The following is a 20,652-nucleotide window of genomic DNA, read 5'->3' as shown; positions in this document are numbered from 1 at the left end:
TGCGTTTTGTACCACTACGGTGGAAGCCGCCATATGGCCCATTAGCTGTAAGCAGACGCGTGTAGGAATCGTGGGAGCATGCGTGACCGTATGAATAAGGTCTTGAATCGCCACAAAACGTTCTGACGGTAGGTATGCCCGTGCCACCGTTGAGTCGAGCCGTGCACCCATAAAAACCAAGTTTTGGCACGGAACCAATGATGACTTTTTTAGATTTATGAGAAGTCCCAGGGATGCAAACTGGCTGGATACTGTCTGCACCATATGACATGTCTCTGTATATGTCGGGCCCCTGATGAGACAATCGTCCAAATAAGGGAATATTGTCTCTCCTGCCCTGCATAAATGGGCCGCCACTACTGCTATAGTTTTGGTGAAGACCCTGGGAGCACACTCCAGTCCGAATGGTAGAACCGTGTACTGGAAATGTTCGTTCCCCAATTGGAATAGAAGAAAACGCCTGTGAGCCACGTGAATAGCTACGTGGAAATAAGCGTCCTGTAAGTCGAGGACTGCAAGCCAATCTCCTTTGTTCAATGATGGAATGATAGTTGCTAAGGTCACCATCTTGAATCGACACTTCCGAAGGTGACTGTTTAACTTTCGGAGGTCTAGAATGGGCCTCCAGCCTCCCGATTTCTTCGGTGTGAGGAAATACCGGGAATAAAAGCCTTTTCCCCAAAATTGTTTGGGTATTCTCTCTATTGCCCCGATAGCGAGCAAACGGAGGACTTCTTGTTTCAGCAGTTGCTCGTGAGAAGGGTCCCTGAAAAGGGACGGGGTGGGTGGAGTGGGAGGAGGAATGGAGAGGAAAGGAATTGAGAGGCCGTACTGCACCACTTCTAGTACCCATCTGTCTGTGGTGATGTTGGACCATTGGTGGTAATATGATTTCAGTCGATGGTGGAAAAAAGAAGTGTCGTTTTCCGTGTTGATCGAGGGAGGCGTGCTTGCAACCTCGACAGGGAAGTCAAATCTGCTGCTTGTTTGAAGACTGGTTGGTTGAACGGTTTTGCTGGGGTCGTTTCCTCTGAGGACATTGCCTAGGGCGCTGATTTTCCGACATGCGTGTCTGTTGTCTGGAAAAGTTAAAATCATATCTTCTCTGATAAGGGTAATAGCGCCTTCGTTTAAAATTGGGCGTGTACATCCCCAGCGTACGTAAGGTGGCACGAGAATCCTTGCCTGAATGGAGAACCTCATCAGTATTTGCTGCGAAAAGTTTAAGCTTATCAAAGGGGAGATCCTCAACCTTATTTTGCATCTCCTTCGGTGCTCCTGCAGAGGAAAGCCATGACGACCTCCTCATTGCGATACCCGTAGCCGTGGCCCGAGCTGCTGTGTCTGCCACGTCCATTGCAATTTGCAATGCAGTACTACATGCTGCATATCCTTCCTGAACTATTGCTTTTAATAGTGGTTTCTTAGCGTCTGGAAGATGATGTAACAACTCCGTTAGCTTCGAATAATTATCAAAGTTGTGATTTGATAAATGAGCCGAGTAGTTAGCCATACGTAATAGGAGTGTGGCTGAAGAGTAGTCCTTTCTACCAAACAGATCCAACTTTTTATTGTCTTTATCGTGGAGCGCACTTCTGTACTGTGGTGCTTTGGTCCTTCGCTGCGCTGCGTCAACCACTAACGAATTGGGCTGAGGGTGGTTGAATAGAAAATCTAACCCCTTCGCCGGCACGAAATATTTCTTATCGGCTTTCTTATTCGTAGGAGTAACCGATGTTGGAGTTTGCCATATCTCGTCCGCCACTTCCATGATCGCGTCGTCAATTGGTAAGGCGATTTTTGCACGCTGCTGTGGGCGGAGGTTCTTTAATAGGCAATGTGTTCTCACTGGAACATCTGCCAGCTGTATTTCCTGCATGCCTGCCACCCGTTTAAACAGGTCCTGGAACTGTTTTAGATCGTCTGGTGGAGACAATTCACCTGGACAGACTGCCTCATCTGGTGAGGACGATGCGCAGTCCGCTGGAGAGGTTTCTGGCTTAGGGTCCTCGGTGTCAGACAGCTGCCCTTCCTCCAACTCGGACTGATCCTGTTGGACAGATTGGCTTGTCAATGGAGGAGGTGAGTTTAGCTGTTGTGGATGAGGTGATCGGTGTGATTGGTGATCGGCAGTTGCAGGATGATCCCCTATGTGAAGGTAATATATGTTCACGGTGGGTACCGTCGTCACATGAGCGATAGTAGTGCCCGTAGTAGCGCTCAGAGCGTGACAGAGAAGAATGACGCGACGAATGTGCACTAGTGCGTTGAATGTAATAGACGCGACGTGGAGAACGTCTAGAAGACTCATATCTATATGACCGACTTGGTGAACGAGATCGTGAGTGAGATCGCTGTGCTTCTAGATATACTGTGTCCCTATAATCGCGCCGCTTGTATGCAACATGGATCGGAGAGGCACTACAGTCTCGATACCGTGCACGCCTTGGTGGCGATGGAGATGGTCCTGGTGAGAAAATTGGGGAGGCAGATCTGTCCCTCCCAGGAGTCTTCGATAGAGCTTTCCTATGTAATGAGGTACTGTCAGTTTCCATGTCAGCTGGAGAGCTCTGTACAGAGTGAACGCAGAGCGGTGCCGGGGAGATCAGCTGCAGCTGCTCCGCTGTCGGTGCCGATGAAGTGCTCGGTGCCGACGTCATTAAATTTGCCGGTGGCGCCATGTCAAGAATGCGCATGGCTGGGTCCGGTGCCGCAGATGCCGGTGCTGTCACGAGCGGTGCCACTGGATCCCGCACCATTGACGTTGATGCCTGCGAACCCGGCACCGGCTGGCTTGTCAGTTTCAGCGGTAACGCTGCACCACCAGCCGGCGAAACTGAAGCCGGCGCTGCTGCTGCCGGCACCGAAGCAGCCCGAGCCCTCTGCGTTTTCGATCCCCTATCAGCAGGGTCAGTAGAGCAGCGGGACCCCGTGGAGGTCAATTTGGGGGCTGCCGAAGCCCTTGAGGCTGCCGGAGGGAGGGAGCGAGCCGGGGACGGCTTTGCTCTCTTTGAAGTTACCGGTCTGGGAGAAGCCGCTCTCCTCTTTGAATCAGAAGCTTTTGCTGAGGCTGGAGAGGGTATCGGATCAGGCAGCAGCGCTTTGTCAAACGACATCATGCGGATCTTTAATTCCCGCTCTCTGCGGGCTCTGGACGTAAACTTGCAACAATGGGTGCACTTTTGGGGAACGTGTGACTTACCCAAGCACCTTATGCAAGCGTCATGGCCATCAGCCGCGGGCATAGCTTCGCGGCAGAGTGAACATTTCTTAAAACCGGGGGATCCCGGCATTGCTAGGCGTAGAGGGTGGCTAGATGCCGACCTCGGTAAGCTTTGTCAATTTCAATTTTCTTTAGCGCTTGGCCATAGCGCTAACGAGTTGATCTGAAGAGAAAACTTTTTTTTTTTTTTTATTTTTTTTTTTACAATAGAACTGTAGAACAGGAACACGACTAATCCTAAAATAACTATCTACACTGAGAAAACAAACTAATAATGCTAATGAGAAAGATATATCTAACAACACAGGGAGCTCCGACCGCGACCTGAGGTGGTTGAGAGGAACTGGCGGTTGCCAGCCTGCGCGCGGCTGATCAAAGGCGCGAACGGCGCTTTGAAGGAGCACGCATGCGCGGGCTGGCGGGACACTGCTATGAAAATTCTCCAAGCCGCGGCGCCGGGACGGGACCCGACACCTACAGTGGAGCACCCACGGGGCCACTCGAAGAAGAACTGAAGATTTTTGAGATGAGTGTCCCTGTGGATGCTCTGTATCTGGTCTTGATGCTGTCCCATTGCCTAGATTGGAGATTTTCAAGCAGTCCCTGCATGGGCCACCATGCACATGCACAGCCCAAGCCCTCCAGTTCCTTCTCTCCCTTGGAGGCCCCTGAAGTCTGAAGCAGAAGGGAGGAGAGTGGGTTGTGTAGCATCCACAGGGACACTATTCTCAAAGAATTCCAGTTACTGCATGAGTAACCTTCGTTTCTTCAAGAGATGTCCCTGTGGATGCTCCACATCTGGTGATTAACAAGTAGTTTCGTCCTGTGATGGCTGGGGCTTCAGAATATTGTGGAAACCCAGTGCCCACTTAAGTCTGGACTTTGTCCCCATAGGAAAGTGAATAATGTTTCACAAAGGTAAGTTGTGATGTCCAGGTGGCAGCATTGCAAAAGTCTGTGAGCAGTATGTTGTAAAGGTACACAGTGGATGAAAAGATGGCTTTTGTGGAATGAGCTGTCAAGCATAATGGTGGTTGAAGACCTTTGAGGGTGTGGCAAAGCCTGATACAGAATCTGATCCATTTAGACAGCCTGGTTCCCCCTTGCCAGTTGACATAGAAAACAGGCAACACTATAAGGAACCACACATTTATGGGCAATCATGGACAAGAAGTGTTGGCAGGCATTGCACGTACTGTGGAGTTCGAACAAGTTTATGTGTAAGGAAAGCTCTTGAGGCGCTGTTTGTAGTAGCGTGCTGGAGGTTTATGGAGTAGAGAGAAAAAGGCCTGTATGACCTTCTCATTGTCTCTGGAGAAACATGATGGAGCTGGGGACACCACTTGTGATGATGTGGTCTGGGCAGTATGTCAGTACTGAAGATGTTATATGTGCTGAATGTAAGGCAACGATGCCCCAAGTATTGGTGCCCGTTTCTCCAATGTTGGTATGTACGGAGCTGATGGAGTAGTCAGTGTAGAAGGCAGAGAGTGTTGATAAGTCAGTGGCACCAAGGAAATGATTGGTGCCAATGCTGTGGTCAGTGCCAACAGTACTGTCGATGCCATGGGGCATATCAGTGGTGTCAGCTTTGTCAGTGCTGTAGTCTTCATTGGCAGCAATGGTGCCAACGGTGGTGCTGATGTAGTTGTTGGTGCCGAGGCCTTTGCTGGCACTGGTTTGGCATGTTGTTTAGACTCTTTGGGATTAGTACCTGAGCCGGCAGGTGGTGCCATGGTGCCTGACATGGCATGGGCGTTGTAGGTGCTGACGTGTGAAGACCTCTGATCTTGTGGGAGACCATTTCTTAGCAGAAAAGTCACTGTGAAGAACTGAGGAACTCCTGTTTGCCATGAGGAGAACCTGGAGATGATCGTACCCCCGTAGGTTGTAATCCCAGATCAGAAGCATGGTGCAGATTCCTTTCCAAGAGATGATCTTCAGGTGAAGATCTCTATCCCTGGGAGCCCTGGCCTTAAGGTTGGCACAGTGAGGGCAGTCCTGAGGCAAATGATCTTCACTGAGGCATCTGACACATTGAGAATGTCTGTCAGAATCTGGCATCACCTCTCTGCAGGAAACAGTGTTTGAAGCCCAAAGAACCAGGCATTTTAATAATGTTTTAAAAGGTTTTTTTTATATACTAACATGCTAAGACTAAGAGTAACATGAACAAAAATAACTATCTACTAAATTAACTTAAGAACTATGTACCATCTAAAGAGTGAAGGGAACTGTGGAGCTTCATCTCAGCCAAGGATGTTCGAGAAGGAACTGAAGGGCTCAGGCTGCGCATCTGCAGTTCCAATATGCACACCCAAGCCGATGGCACTATGCATGTGTAGCCTGTGCAGGTACTGCTTGAAAATCTCTGATATAGGCACAAAGACCAGACATAGAGCATCCATGGAGACATCTCTCTCAAAGAAGTGAGGTCATATGTAAAATTCCTGAAAAAGGGAAACAGCTTATTTGTGATAACTACAGCAGGGTGACTTTTATATTGGTACCCAGAAAAGTGTTTTGCATTATCATTTTGAATAGGATGAAAATTGGTGGTGTTAAAACATTCAGGGAAGCTGGATTTTGTTCTGGTAGGTTGATTTCAGATCAGGATTTCTACTTGTAATGACTTATTGACAAAATCTTAGAGTACCAACAGAAAAATATTTTAAACTTCCTTGATTTTATGAAAGTGTTTGATAGAGTACACAGAAGCTCTCTGGAAGATCCTGAGACATTATGGAATTCCTGCAAAGAATTGGGCAGAACCTTGGTATGATGAATCTGCGTGCTGTGTGAAGACAGAGCTGAGACATAGAAAGGCTTAGATGTTGGTGCAAGACTTTGAACTTCTTAGTCTCATAACTGTCACAACTTCCCCTTCAAGAGGTCTCAGTCCCAGCCCACAATACCAAAAGGAACTTACACTTAACTGAATAAGACCATAGAATCATAGAACACTAGAGCTGGAAGGGACCTCAGTAGGTCGAGTCCAGTCCCCTGCCCTCATGGCAGGGATTCAGTACTATCTACACCATCCCTGATATGTATCTAACCTGCTCTTAAATATCTCCAGAGATGAAGATTGCACAGCCTCCCTAGGCAACTTATTCCAGTGTTTAACCATCGTGACAGTTAGGAACTTTTTCTTAATGTCCAACCTAAACCACCCTCACTACTGTTTAAGCCTATTGCTTCTTGCCCTATCCTCAGAGGCCAAAAACAATTTTTCTTCCTCCTCTTTGTGACATCTTTTTAGATACCTGAAAACCGCTATCATGTCCCCTCTCAGTCCTCCTTCATAGGTCACGTTCGCTAGACCTTTTTAATCTTTCTTGTTGCTCTTCTCTGGACCCTCTCCAATTTCTCCACATCTTTCTTGAAATGTGGTGTCCAGAACTGGACACAGTACTCCAGTTGAGCTCTAATCAGCGCAGAGTAGAGCGGAAGAATGACTTCTTGTGGCTTGCTCACAAAACTCTTGTTAATGCATCCCAGAATAATGTTTATTTTTTTTGCAACAGCATCACACTGTTGACTCATATTTAGCTTGTGGTCCACTATGATCCCTATATTCCTTTCTGCATTACTCTTTCCTAGACAGTCATTTCACATTCTGTATGTGAGACACAGATTGTTTCTTCCCAAGTGGAGTACTTTGTATTTGTCCTTATTAAACATTGTCCTATTTACCTCAGACCATTTCTCCAGTTTGTCCAGATCATTTTGAATTATGACCCTATCCTCCAAAGCAGTTGCAACTCCTCCCAGCTTGGTATCATCTGCAAACTTAATGATCGTACTCTCTATGCCAGTATCTAAAATGTTGATGAAAATATTAATAACAGAATCAGTCCCAAAACAGACCCCTGCGGAACTCAACTTGTTATGCCCTTCCAGCAGGATGTGAACCATTAACAACTACTCTCTGAGAATGGTTATCCAGCCAGTTATGCACCCACCTTATAATAGCCCTAAGTTGTATTTGCCTAGTTTATTGATAAGATCATGTGAGACTGTATCAAATGCCTTACTAAAGTCCCAGTATACCATGTCCATCGCTTCTCCCTTATGCACAAGACTCGTTATCTTATCAAAGAAAGCTATCAGATTGGTTTGACATGATTTGTTCTTTACAAATCCATGCTGGCTGTTCCCTATCACCTTATTATCTTCCAGGTGTTTGCAACTGAATTCCTTAATTACGTGTCCATTATCTTTTCTGGCATAGAAGTTAAACTGACTGGTATATAGTTTCTTGGGTTGATCTTATTTCCCTTTTTATAGATGGGCACTATATTTGCCCTTTTCCAGTCTTCTGGAATCTCTCTTATCTTCCATGATTTTCCAAAGATGATAGCTAAAGGCTCAGATACCTCCTCTTATCAGCTCGTTCAGTATTCGAGGATGCATTTCATCAGGCCCTGATGACTTGCAGACATCTAACTTTTCTAAGTGATTTTTAACTTACTCTTTTTTTATTTTATCTTGTAAACCTACCCGCCTCCCACTAGCATTCACTATGTTAGGCATTCCTTCATCATCAAACTTCTCGGTGAAGACCGAAACAAAGAAGTCATTAAGCAACTCTGCCATTTACATTGGAACATTGGAATTCAACAAATGCTAGCCAGAAGTTTGACAAAACAAGATTTGATTGCACGCCACAGAACTTCAGTCTCTTGAACAATGGAAGAGAAAGTTGATTGTAGAATAGAAGAAAAAAAATCTTGTTGGGATAATATGGTATCCTGTGTAGATCAGAAGAATTATTCATCCATAAAGATATTAGCATATGATTGCACCATGGCTGTTGTTTCTCCTTCCTCACTGGGCAATGGGCCTACCCTGTCCTTGGTCTTCCTTTTGCTTCTAATATATTTATAGAATGTCTTTTTGTTTCCCTTTATGGCCGTAGCTAGTATGAGCTCATTTTGTGCCTTTGCCTTTCTAATCTTTCCCCACATACCAGTATTGTTAGCTTATATTCATCTTTTGTAATTTGTCCTAGTTTCCACTTTTCATGACATTTTTATTTTTAGATCATGCAAGATCTCCTGGTTAAGCCAAGGTGGCCTTTTGCCATACTTTCTATTTTTCCTACGCAGCAGAATAGCGTGCTTTTTGGCCTTTAATAATGTCCGTTTGAAAAGCTGCCAACTCTTTTCAGTTGTTTTTCTCCTTAGTCTTGCTTACCTACCAACTCTCTGAGCTTACCAAAATCTGCCTTCCTGAAATCCATTTTCTCTATTTTGCTGTTCTCCCTTTTACCATCATATATATAGTAGTGCAATGTCTGTGACTCTGTAACATTGAAATGTGGAGGTGGGTAGATTTACAAGAATAAAAATGCATGAGGAGCGTGGACCCCAAACGGCCGCTTGCACTGCTTGCTCCTGCGCGGCGGCCCGGCTGAGCGGCGCAGAAGTCAGGCGAGCGCCACAGCAGGAGGCAACAGCGCTGCCCAGAGGGAACAGCCAGAGGGCAGAGTCTAGACGAGCATGCATCTCTGATGTCAGGAAAGGGTGCCGGATTCAAAAGGAGGAAAGCAGAGCAGACACAGAGGAGAACAGAGGCGGTGGAGAGGAGGTGGAGGACAGCGAGAAAGAGAGAGAGACACACACAGCAGGAGGAGGAGAAGAAAAACACAGAGTGAGAGGAGAGATAGAGCGAGAGACTGGAGGCTCAGGAGAGAAGACCGACATGGAGGAGAGACCTGAAAATCCCGTCTTATGACGGTCTAATTGGCTAGTTCCTTATAATCTTGAGCTCTATAATTTCATGATCACTTTCACACAAGCTGCCTTCCACTTTCAAATTCTTAACAAGTTCCTCCCTCGTTATTAAAATCAAATCTAGAACAGCTTCCCCTCAATAGCTTTTTCAACCTTCTGAAATAAAAAGTTGTCATCAACGACGTCCAAGAAATTATTAGATAGTCTGTGTCCCACTGTGTTAGTTTCCCAACATATGTCTGGATAGTTGAACTCCCCTATCACCACCTAATCCTGCACTTTGGATGATTTTGTTAGTTGTTTTAAAAAAGCCTTATCCGCCTCTTCCACCTGGGTAGGTGATCTATAGTAGACCCCTAGCATGTCTTCACCCTTCTTTTTTACTCCTTTTAGCCTAACCCAGAGACTCTCAAAACATCTGTCTCCTACGTCCATCTCCACCTCAGTCCAAGTGTATACATTTTTAATATATAAGGCAACACCTCCTCTTTTTTTCCCCCACCTATCCTTTCTGAGTAAGCTGTACCCTTCTATACCAATATTCCAATAATGCATATTATCCCATCAAGTTTCTGTGATACCAACATCATAGTTGTGTTTATTTATTAACACTTCAAGTTCTTCCTGTTTATTACTCATACTTCTTGCATTTGTATACAGCCATCTAAGATACTGATTTGATCTTGCCTCCCAGTTCTGCCTTGTCCCTCCTTTTTCTCTATTATAGCTCACATTCCCTCCCATTTCTGACCCATCTCCCAGGTCTCTATGTTCTTCACTTACCTGTGGGCTTTGGTCACCTGCTGAACCTAGTTTAAAGCCCTCCTCACTAGGTTAGCCAGTCTGCATCTAAATACGGTCTTCCTCTTACTCGAAAGATGTCTCAAACATATTTCAGGAACTTGCCAGAGTTATAATAGCACTATTTTAAGAGCCCATCATGAAATATGTTTATTATATCATATAATGCCTCGAGTGGCCAGGAAACTGAAGTCCTGTTCCATTATAATTTCCAAGTTTGGGGATATTTTTATTCTAATCAGAATAAAAAGCCAAAACCATGATAATTTTCTTGTAACTGAAATCCTGCAATATTTCATTTTGGAAACACCATAAATGATGTTTTCTGAGATTCCTAGCAGCTGCTGTTCTTAATTGACATGATTTTTGTTACATTTCATGGCTACACACCACTGATTAGTTAATGGGCAGCCATGAAATGGATACGAATCATATGTATTACAGTCAGCTCCTGCCAAGGCTTTATGGTCCGAAGCGGGAGAAAAGCCCTGCCATGTGGATGGTCTGTGTCTGAGATCCAGGCCTTTCAGACTCCTCTGCCAGCTGGGTCTTCAGATTACCCCAACTCTCAAGGCAGCTGGCTCCCTAGGCTTTGGGAGATATTTGACCTAGGAATTGGGAAACCCTGAGGTCCTCAGCTCTAGGGAAGTCTATGTGGTGGGGCTGCCCAGCTACTGTAGAACTCCAGAAGCCCTGGGATTCTGATGTTGAGGTAATTTTTCACACAGGCCGCAGAGGAGCCAGGATAGTGAAGGAAATCAGTAAGGTTTCGTCTCAAAACGAGCTTGTGTTCCATCAAAGAACTCACCAAAAGCCATGTTTCTGCAAAATAGTTTCTTTCAATTGTTATTTTCTGATGGAAAAATATTCCACTAGAAACTTTACAACCAGTTCTAGTAATGGCCACATTCTAGATTCACATAATAGAAAGGAAATTCTGGTAATCACGAACCCTATTTTCATATTCCCTTTAATGGATATGCTAGATCTGAGAGCATATTGCTCGATCTCTCAATTTTTTTTTAGAAGATCTTTGTTGCCAGAGGATCAGAATCTGTCAGAATTTAAATATTTCACTTATTCTCCCTCAACCCAAGACTTGAATCTCAGGGGCTTCCTATGGTTTCTCCGAATGAAGGAGAAATAGGAGCAGGACATCAACCACCAGAGCTAGTTCTATCTGTCTTTGAGGTTCTTTGTGTAACTGGATATAAAATATTCTCTGGCGAAAATCCAAAACACTTTTTATTCTCCAATATCACTAAGGCAGAGGAAATAGTTAATGTTTTCAGGGTCTCTCATATAGGGGCCAGATGGCTGAAATGCCTCATATCAATCTAACCACAGAGCTGCAATCCCATGCGACCGATTTAGAAAACAAATCTCTCACATAAGAATCCTATGTCTCTTGGGATTTCCAGGAGACATGGAGCAGGGCATGAATTTCAAAAACAGGAACTAACTAAAATATCTATCAAATGTTACTTATGAAAGGATTTGAACTGAAGAACAAGACACAAACATATGGTTCTAAAATGCATTTAGGGAAGAAAGTCATGGCCCTTCACTTGTCAGCCCATGTGTTTCACCACCAAAGCACTATCTAATACCTAACAAATTTCAAAAACCTTGGCAATCTGCATTGGAGACTCACTTCTGCCATGGAATTATGTGCAAGGTAAAAGAAAGTTGCTGCCTAATAGTTTCAAATAGGAAAAAAGTACAGCGCTTATACAAGCAAAAAAATAAAAAATTGCTTACCTTCTGTGGCACTATTCCCTTCTAGTGGCAGCTAGACCAGTTAGAGAGCTATGAGCCTGCTACATTCTTGACTAATAGAGATGTGTGTTTTAGTTCATGTAGTAGAGGCTCATGTGATTACTTCCAGAGGTCCTAGGTTTGATCCCAGCCATCAGTAACCAGGATATGTTGGTGTTACACTTGCATCATGAGACTATTTGATGGGTTAACATATACAAGAATTTTTCTGCAGGCTACATATTTTGAAAGTATTCTCATTTACCTGTTTCTTACTAAAACTTTTCAACTCCCCTCCTATAGAGTCATTCCTCTTAGTTTTGCTGAAATCTAGCAAACTTTAGGATCTAAGTACAAGTCATTATCCCATATTCAGATTGCAAGTTTCTTGTTGAAAAGTTCTCAACTATCATGTTTACTGATCGATTAGGCTTTAAATAGTAAAATATCAGTATCCTAGCATGTAATGTAAGATAGACAAAGACGATAGTAAATACGGTGGATTGAGACTCCTATCTTCCTATCCTTTCTCTTTGGCATTCTACTGTATTTGGATTCTGTAATATCTACTCATATTAAAAATTTGGGCTTCTTCATGCATATCTGTCTTTTCTTCCGTATCTGGTTCTTTACTGCCTTGAAACTTCCAGAAGTTAGCATCTCATAACATCCTCATTAGACTGTAAGAGTTCGAACAAACTGAAGTTATATTCCAATGAACTAATACTTCTTATTTCTGCACCTAAAAATCCTCAGTTGTAGTGCAATCTTTATCATGACAGTGCAGCTTAAAATGTAGATTTTTGTTAAATAACTGAACTTAAACAAAACCGTAATATTTTAGAGCCTGCAAGTCCACTTAGTCCTTCTTCTTGTTTACCCATTCACTAAGACTCTCAGAAAATTACAGTAGGAGGAAACGTCAGAAAGTTATCCAATCTAATCCCCTGCTCAAAGCAGGACCAACCCCAACTAAATCATCCAAGCCAGGGCTTTGCATGGATATTCCACTGTCTCCCTAGGAATTCTATTTCAAAGCTTCCTCACCCTCCCAGTGAAACAGTATTTCCTAATATCCAACCTAGACCTCCACCACTCAACACAAGCCCCAGATGCCTGTGTCAGTTGACATGGGACGACCATAGCATTTGAGAAATACCCATAAGGGCTTGGATGCCTTCTGGAGCTGCCAAGCTAAAGGATCACACATGCTATAGAAATTAATCACATAATGATGTTTTAAAAAGACCTGCATGCCAACAATAATCATGCTCTAAGTTTTCATTTACCTTTTTAAACATTCATTTTGAGCATTGCCCCATTCTTCACGGAACTCTGGGTTCCCACTAATGCTGATTTCCGAGGTCACAGACCTAAAATTTTAAAACTGGAGAATACTTATAGCCCCCTGGATCCAAAATTGTACAATCAACTGAGCTAGCTAGTAGCCCTAGAAATGAAGTCTCAAAAATGTTTCAGGAATATTAAAACGTTTTATTTTTAGATTTTTGCAACTTTTTCATGTATGAGACAGATTATTTTCAACAGCAACTATATACATCTATTATGTCATAGGTGAACCTTGCTTTTACTACTCTCCTGTATCTTTGAAAAGTCTTTCTCTCTCCTCCTTCCTTCCCTTTCGTTCTCCCTTCTCTGATTTATTTTCAACCTGGAAAAATCAACAACACTTTGATAAAAATGCATTCTTTTGAACTACAGACTTATTGTAAACAACAGCATCTTAAGAGGTGATTCCAAAGAGAACTAGACATATTTCTTGTTTTCTAAACTTACAACATTTGTAAGTGGGTTCTTCTTGCAGATGATATGTTCATATCCTGCAATTTCAAGAACTACACTGGGAATCCATATATAAGCAGCTCAGAAACACAAACATTATGTAAACCTACAACAGTAACTATATTGTTTAGGAATGAAAATATGTTTTTAAATCAATTTGACGGTATAACCACTATAACCCATTATCTGTCCGGTCACCATAAATGCTATCAAATGGAATAAAAAGAGTTCTATGACAGGCCAATATGATGAAATGATACTTACATTATAGATAATTCTGATCTTAAATGTATACATTTTATCCAAATGGATATGCATTTTTCTTACCATCTACTCTCTTTCAAATACTCAGCTTTTCCCTGAAATTTACAATAAATTAGTAAAAAAATTCATCATCTTATATCTTGCTTTCATTGCATCTGTTATTTACATAAAGATGCCTCAACTGGACCATCATGATGTATACATGTCTGAAGTTAGTAACTGTATTATTGTATGGCTGTAATCCAGATCCTCTTTCACTTTATGCCCTCTTTTTTTCTAACCATCCCAACTTGCTGAGTCCCAAATTCGTAGTTACATTATCAACTCTTTAGAGCACGGGAATCATGTCTTTCTTCAATTTCTGTTAAACATCTAGTATGTTTTTGTGCACTATAAAATAAATATAATGGCTCATCTTGGCTGCTGAGTGGCACTTGAAGGACATAAGAATGCTCCTATGCTGCCAACATGCAGTAAATCAGAGGGATTTTTATATATATATAACATTTTAGTTAAATATGTGTGGGAGACAAAATAGATACTTTTTTGTAACTGGTGTTCTTCGAGATGTTTTGCTTATGGCCATTCCACATTAGGTGTGTGTGTTTACCACATACAACAGTGTTGGAAGTTTTTTCCCTACCAGCATGCACAGAGGAGCAGCTCTGGTGACCCTTGAAGTGGCATTGCTATGGCATAGTATAAGGTGTGCTGCACGTTTCCCCCAAGCTCAGTTCTTTTTTTCCAGAAACTCTGACAATGGGGACGGAAGGCAGGTCATGGAATGGACGTAAGTAACATCTTGAATACCAGTTTAAAAAAAAGTGTTTGCTCATGTCCATTCCACATTAGATGACTCAAGTAGTAGCTACAGAGGTGAGTGGATGTTCATGGTCTCAGACTGAAGCATGACCATGCTGAACCCAATGTCATCTCTAGCTTGCTGCATGAGGGCATAGTAGGCTGTGAACATGTGGACCAAGGATCACATTGCGGCTCTATACATGTCCTGGACTGGCATTTGTATCAGGAAGGCCACTGACAATGCTGGGCTCTGGTTGAATGGACCTGCACAATCTTCACTAGGGGAACCCTGTCAAAATCGTAGGAGATTGGATACATAAGGTAATCCAGTGTCTAACCACTGTGTGGAACCAGCATGCTCTTCATCCGGGTCAGCAACTGCAATGAATAGCTGAGATGATTTGCAGAATGGTTTAGTACATTCTAGGTAAAAGGCAAAAGTCCTCCTAACATCCAGGGCATGCAGCTGCTTCTCCTCCTCTGTCTTGTGAGGTTTGGGGCAGTACATTGGTAAGATGATGTCCTAGTGGAAGAAGAAGACCACCCTCAGTAAGATGGGGTAGTAAATGGACCTTGTCCTTGCAGAAAACAGTGTGCGGGAGTTCCAGAGTTAAAGCCCAGATTGCCAAATCCTGTCTTGCAGAAGTCATTGTGACTTCCTTTATTCCTTGCGACCCAATGGAATACCAGAGTCAACGGTGGCACGATCAGCGGTCAATTTAGAGGGTCCTTACTAGGCCTGCTAAATCAAAGTCCGGGGGACCAATCTCTACAGCACTGATGTCCTGGTAAGTGGAGACAAGGCTTGGAGTATAGGGCTTAAATGATTTGGAAATCTGGCACTTGTCACTAAAATGGGCCCAGAGATTTTATATACAGCTCAAACAACCAGCTGTGAGTAAAGATTTTATGTTGTTTTAATTTCCAGAGGAATGCTGCAAAAAGTTTTACACATACATGTACAGTAATTGCCATAAAAACCCAACATAGTCAATAGATTTCACACTTTTCTTTCCTACATTAAGATCTCTTGGGGCTACTTTTTTTATTTATTCCACTCCTCCCTCCAAAGATAGTGATCTCTTTGATCTCATGAACAGATTCAAAAATGGAAGATAGGAGGTGGCTCAATTTTTGAATTGTAAGTGTGTTCGATTGGGTCCAATTACTAAGCTGGTTTAGCTAATTTTTAGCATAGTAGAAGATTAAGATATATAGACCTCACATAGCTATTTACTAAAACACTTTATTTCAACTGTTAATTATCAAAATTGCCCTCAGTAGCGTTGGCCAATGAAAGCTTGAAAATATTGTGTAAAATATTGAGTCTTTTTATCATGGCATCTCATATTTCATCCCAAATAGAAAGACCCAGGTTTCCATGAGGACGATGGAAGATGAGACTTTCTTTTAGAATATTAAAAGTTTAAAATTCAATGAAGACTATCTGACATTTCCTCGGCGATTATTTGATGATTTACAGAGAACAAGGCTTGTCAGTAGCTTTTTCTAATACTGCCAAGATGATTTAATGAAAGAGAACATACCTCTTCTTTCTAAAATAATTTTAAAAATTGTCTTTCAAAAAAAAATCAGACTCTGCATTGGTGCACAGGGTAATCAGTGATGCACAGTCAGAGATATGTAAAATATAGCAAAGGGATTGTACCAAAAATATTTTAAAATGTTTGGCAGCATTTATTAAACTGTTTTCTGTAAAGTTTGTTGAAAACCAGTATTTCTCCAAAACTTTACAATAGGCATCTGAAAAATAATAGCGTACACCAGAAATTCTAACAATATGATAATATTTTGGGAAATATACAATGTAACTGATATAGTCTTATCAGTTTAACAGAATTCTATAGTGATTATATGCCAAGTATTCAGTATAGTTTGTGTGGGAAACGGAAAACTAAAGAAACAGATACAGCCAACCTCCTCTTTCTGTTGACTCTGCCTTGAAATGCATTATCTCAATATGGATAAAAGACACCATTACCATGTGCTCCAGCTATACAAACCTGATTTAAAATAAAATGAGACTGGAACACGTTACAGAAAACTTCTAGCTAATGCTAAGTGACTGCAACTTTGCAATATTTTCAAGCAGAGGGAGGTTAACCTCCCTCCCATATGTACCTCTTACTAAAAATGACCCAAGTTTACCTGTTTCATAGATCAAATAGGGGTTTTTTTTTTGTAATGAGTTTATTTAAGGGATTCTATTAATGAAAAATATTACCTTGTTTTTAAAGCATTAATCATCATTACAGTCAAAGTGCTTTAATCACAACATCCTCTCAAGTACATTTGATTTTTCTGCCAAATGAAAAAATAATCACTATAATAAAAACTCAAACACAACAATATGCTAATTTATTATTCACTCCATACTACTGGAGTATATTTGATTGAACAAATTTCCAAAATCATGCAAATTTCACATACAGTACAAATCATTTGCTACGATGACATCCAGATACAATATTTAGCTGAGAAACACAAATGATTAAATACTCTTATTTCTAGCATAATACGGTGTATCAGCTTTTCACTAAACTTCTGCTTTTTAAATTTTACTTTTAAAATGGCAGACACGAATTACTTTTTTCCTTTCTATAACTAGGTGAAAACAATACATTAGTGAAAGGGCATGCAGAACAATACTTCATAAAGTCAGACATTATATGCAACATTGTCCTGAAGTAACAACATTTACAACTATTTAATGTAATGATTGTGAAATTATATATCAAGAATAAATAGAGCACTCGCTAGTCAATGAGAACATTATATACTAAATATCTGTTAATTCTAACACCACATCCAGACAATGTCCTTTACTAAGCTTATTAGCACAATGCAAATAAAATTGCCAGAAACAAAAGCAATATAGAACAAACTAACAGATGATAAAGATGCCCAGTCAGTCAAACAGGTATCTTAATATTTATCCACAGGGCTCGCCAAACCGCGGCTAGCCCCGCTTGCCAGACGCGCTTTCCGGTGATCTGCTCATGTGCAGATCGTTCTGCACATGCGCAGATCGCCCGAACCCGGCTCTTCTGGGTTAAAATCTACTCACCACAGGTGAGTAGATTGTATTATTGGTCGAGCCCTGTTTATTCAACATATTCTATTTTGTGTTGCACACAATTTTAGAGATCATTTAGTTAATGAAAAGTATCACGTTATTAAGTATGAAGTATTTTAATACTGTGTCTTCTGGCTTCTGTAAATTTGGAGGGCAACACACAATACAACCTTTTTCTAAAAAGAAGCTGTTTAATTGGAATTTTTAGAAGGGATAACCAAGTGTGAGCTCTGTGCATTGCAGCAGACATTTAATGTCTGTTTTACTTTTCTATCAAATACTGCTTACATACTTAATCCTAAAACATCATTCCTCTCAAAATTATTTTGCAAGGAATTTTATTTTATTTTTTATGCAGAAAGTCAAGTACTGCTTTAATTTGGGGAAGACATAATTAAATTTACTAGAAATATAAATTGAGGAAAGGGGTAGTGAAATATTTTATAGCGTGGGTTATTTATTCTTTCCAAGGAAATGACTGATAAAAATTCCACATCTTTTAAGTGGAGACTATCAAAAGAGATAAGTGTTCACCATGATCATGAATTGACAAATCGGGGATTTTAAGAAAATTATGACATGCAGACATGATCTGTTTTATTTTCTTTTTGTTCTTTTCACAGAATACTCTCTCTCTCCTCTCCAAAACCTGCTGCATCTGAGGCCGTAACACCATGAAGCTCTGAAGAATCTTTTGAAAGCCTGGTATAACTTGAACGCTGGCTTCGCTTGTGAGCCACACTTTTTAGGTTCTCATTCTGAACTGGAGTTGAGTTGGAGCTTGAGCCCGGGCGCAGGATGATTTGAGAAGAATCTCGGATACCTTCAATTTCTTCAAAATTTTGATTAGCTCGATTGACTGGAGCACTGTTATTATTGAGGGTGACTGTACTGGGAGTTCTGTTTAGATTGTAGACTTTCTGGCAAGCAGGCCAGTTCTCTTCAGGACTGCTTGCTATTAAGCTGCTCTCTGAAGGGCTTTTCTTGTCTTCTGAGCAAATTGACATACGTGCCACAGCTGGATCTTGAAGACCACTCAGACTGTGTGGAATTCCTCTTTTTCCACTGTGGCTGTCATCTTCTAGCTCAATTAGATTTGCTTTTTCAAGCTGTGAATCATCTGCTCCATCATTGTGGAGAGAGTGGTTTGGAGAACTTTCATTGGACCTCACACCAGAATCAGAGGAATCCTTTTTGTCTAAAAGGGCATCTGTTAAGTACTCCTTTGCTTTGATGAAGGTTCTAATAGGCTCGGATCCATGTTCTGGGGATTTTGGTTGCTTGTCCACTTTCCCATCCATTTTCTTATCCTTTCCTTCCTTGAGAAGTGGAGTATTATCTGATTCTTCTGTCCCAGACTCATCTTCATCACTTGGCAGTTTCTGGTAGCGCAAAGTAACTCCTTTTAGTTTTAAATCTGCTGCCTGGAAAATACTTGTTCTTTCTGAAGATTTCTTTCCTGGAAGAAGCTTGGAACCAGACTGATCAGATTTTTCATCTTCTTCAGTGATAGGATCCAAAGAAGATGCATCATTAGTGGAAACACCTGAAGCACTGTAATCTACAACATCACCCCTCTTCATCAGAAAGGATTTTCGTCCATCATCTTGTTTCTGGTCAATATCCTTTCCTTTTTCTTGTTCTATACTGGAATGGAGGGAGCCTCCAGATGTGCTCTGCCCCATATAGAAAGCTGCTGTGCTATGTGGGGAAGATCTGCCACTTACAGTGGTAGAACTTGCCCCCCCTTCTAACTGTGACATTTGAGCAATATACTCTCTATAGGCATCTCTGTATTCTGCTTGCACCTTGTCAGTAAGCTTTGAGATTTCAACACTAGAATCTTGAGAATTGAGGCTTGAAAGACTTGGGGTTCTGCGAGTTTGTGACTGGAAGAAAACCAAACAAATTAACATATTGACATTTTCATTATAATCAGAAGCAATAGCGTCTATGAATGAATGGAAAACATTTATCTGTAATGCATCACAGCAGTAAAATTCTTAAAGAGCCATTAAAAGATCTGTATATACTTAATAGTCATATTTGTTAATTGAGCAACAGTCATTCCTGTTCCGTTGATAAATTACATACAAATCTGTATTTTATCAAATATGTAAAGTTTATCCTTTTTTAAAAACACTTTATAATTATTAAATTTATTTGGTATATTGAGTTTAGGCTTTTCTCACACACACACACGTGTGTGTGTGTGTGTGTGTGTGTAAAATTTAAATTTCAATGACATTACATTTCCAGGAACATTTCTGATGCTGAATTTTCAGAATAATTAAACACATTAATGTTGAATATATACTAAAAGTTTAATTGTATTCAGCTGATTTCAGAAAAATCAGACTTTCAGAGCAAGACTATTAACTCTGTTCCTCACCTCTTCTCTCTTTGCTCCTTCTCAATCATTTATCCTCTCTTCCACCTTGCTCTTGGTCCTACATGCATTCTTTTTATTTTTCCGAATCTGTTTCTTTTTTCCTCAGAAACTGTTCATGATCCTTTTAGCAAGCTATTATGTGCAAGAAGCCATTGGAAGGATCTTAACTGTGGACTGTAGTTTGGTTATCCCCTCTGTACTACTACCAGGGTCTTATGGTTAATTAAATATTAGTAACAGCTCCTCACAAGATTCTTTTCTACGTACTAGGATTTTGTAAAGTCACCAAACATGATTAATGCTGAATAGAACAATACCCAAAATAAGTGCCTGCCCTGTTCAATTAAAGACTACAAGCTGTTGGAGAAATTCAGAACCCGTAATGAAACACGGCAGTCTCAAAGATGGATAAGGTCAGCTATGTATGCATATTCCTACTGAATACAGCTAAATTCATTCACTAAGGTGTATTTAAATTTGGTTGCCCATTTCCAAAAGGCGTTCCACAGAAAAGTCTCATTGATGAGACTTGCTACATAGCCTTTGAATAGTGGATTCCAATGTTTCCCAAAAGTAGACAGTCAAACTAGCCTCTTACTTTTCTTAATTAAATGTCTCTGTCTCTCTCTCGTGTTTCTAAAGTTCTGATCTTTTAGTATCAAAAGGGTTTTTCAAAAATGCTTGTCTTTCAAAATCTTTGTTTCCATTATTCCCAGGTTCTTGACATGTAATGAAAAACTACAAATAAAAGTCAGTGAGCCACACCATATTG

General features: G+C 41.3%; 2 protein-coding genes across 5 annotated transcripts in view; both read right to left on the bottom strand.

Moving 5' to 3' along the window:
• Positions 1-702: 702 nt before the first annotated feature.
• Positions 703-13,114, bottom strand: LOC149524636 (uncharacterized). Its single transcript, XM_089777054.1, has one exon. It carries the CDS (start codon positions 2,309-2,311, stop codon positions 971-973), a length of 1,341 nt encoding a protein of 446 aa, XP_089633180.1. The 5' UTR covers positions 2,312-13,114; the 3' UTR covers positions 703-970.
• A 3,639-nt stretch (positions 13,115-16,753) lies between these two features.
• KIDINS220 (kinase D interacting substrate 220) overlaps positions 16,754-20,652 on the bottom strand; it is a 188,190-nt gene continuing 184,291 nt past the window's right edge. For all 4 annotated transcript variants that reach the window (XM_075923523.2, XM_006123619.5, XM_006123620.5 and 1 more), the window contains one exon: positions 16,754-19,377. In XM_075923523.2, the coding sequence (XP_075779638.1) occupies positions 18,106-19,377 (1,272 nt within the window). In that variant the 3' untranslated portion in view covers positions 16,754-18,105. The remainder of the gene's footprint in view (positions 19,378-20,652) is intronic.

Source organism: Pelodiscus sinensis, chromosome 3, assembly GCF_052426305.1.
Source record: "Pelodiscus sinensis isolate ZL-2025 chromosome 3, ASM5242630v1, whole genome shotgun sequence".
In the NCBI taxonomy this organism is placed as follows: domain Eukaryota; kingdom Metazoa; phylum Chordata; order Testudines; family Trionychidae; genus Pelodiscus; species Pelodiscus sinensis.
This window is presented reverse-complemented; position numbering and strand designations above follow the sequence as displayed.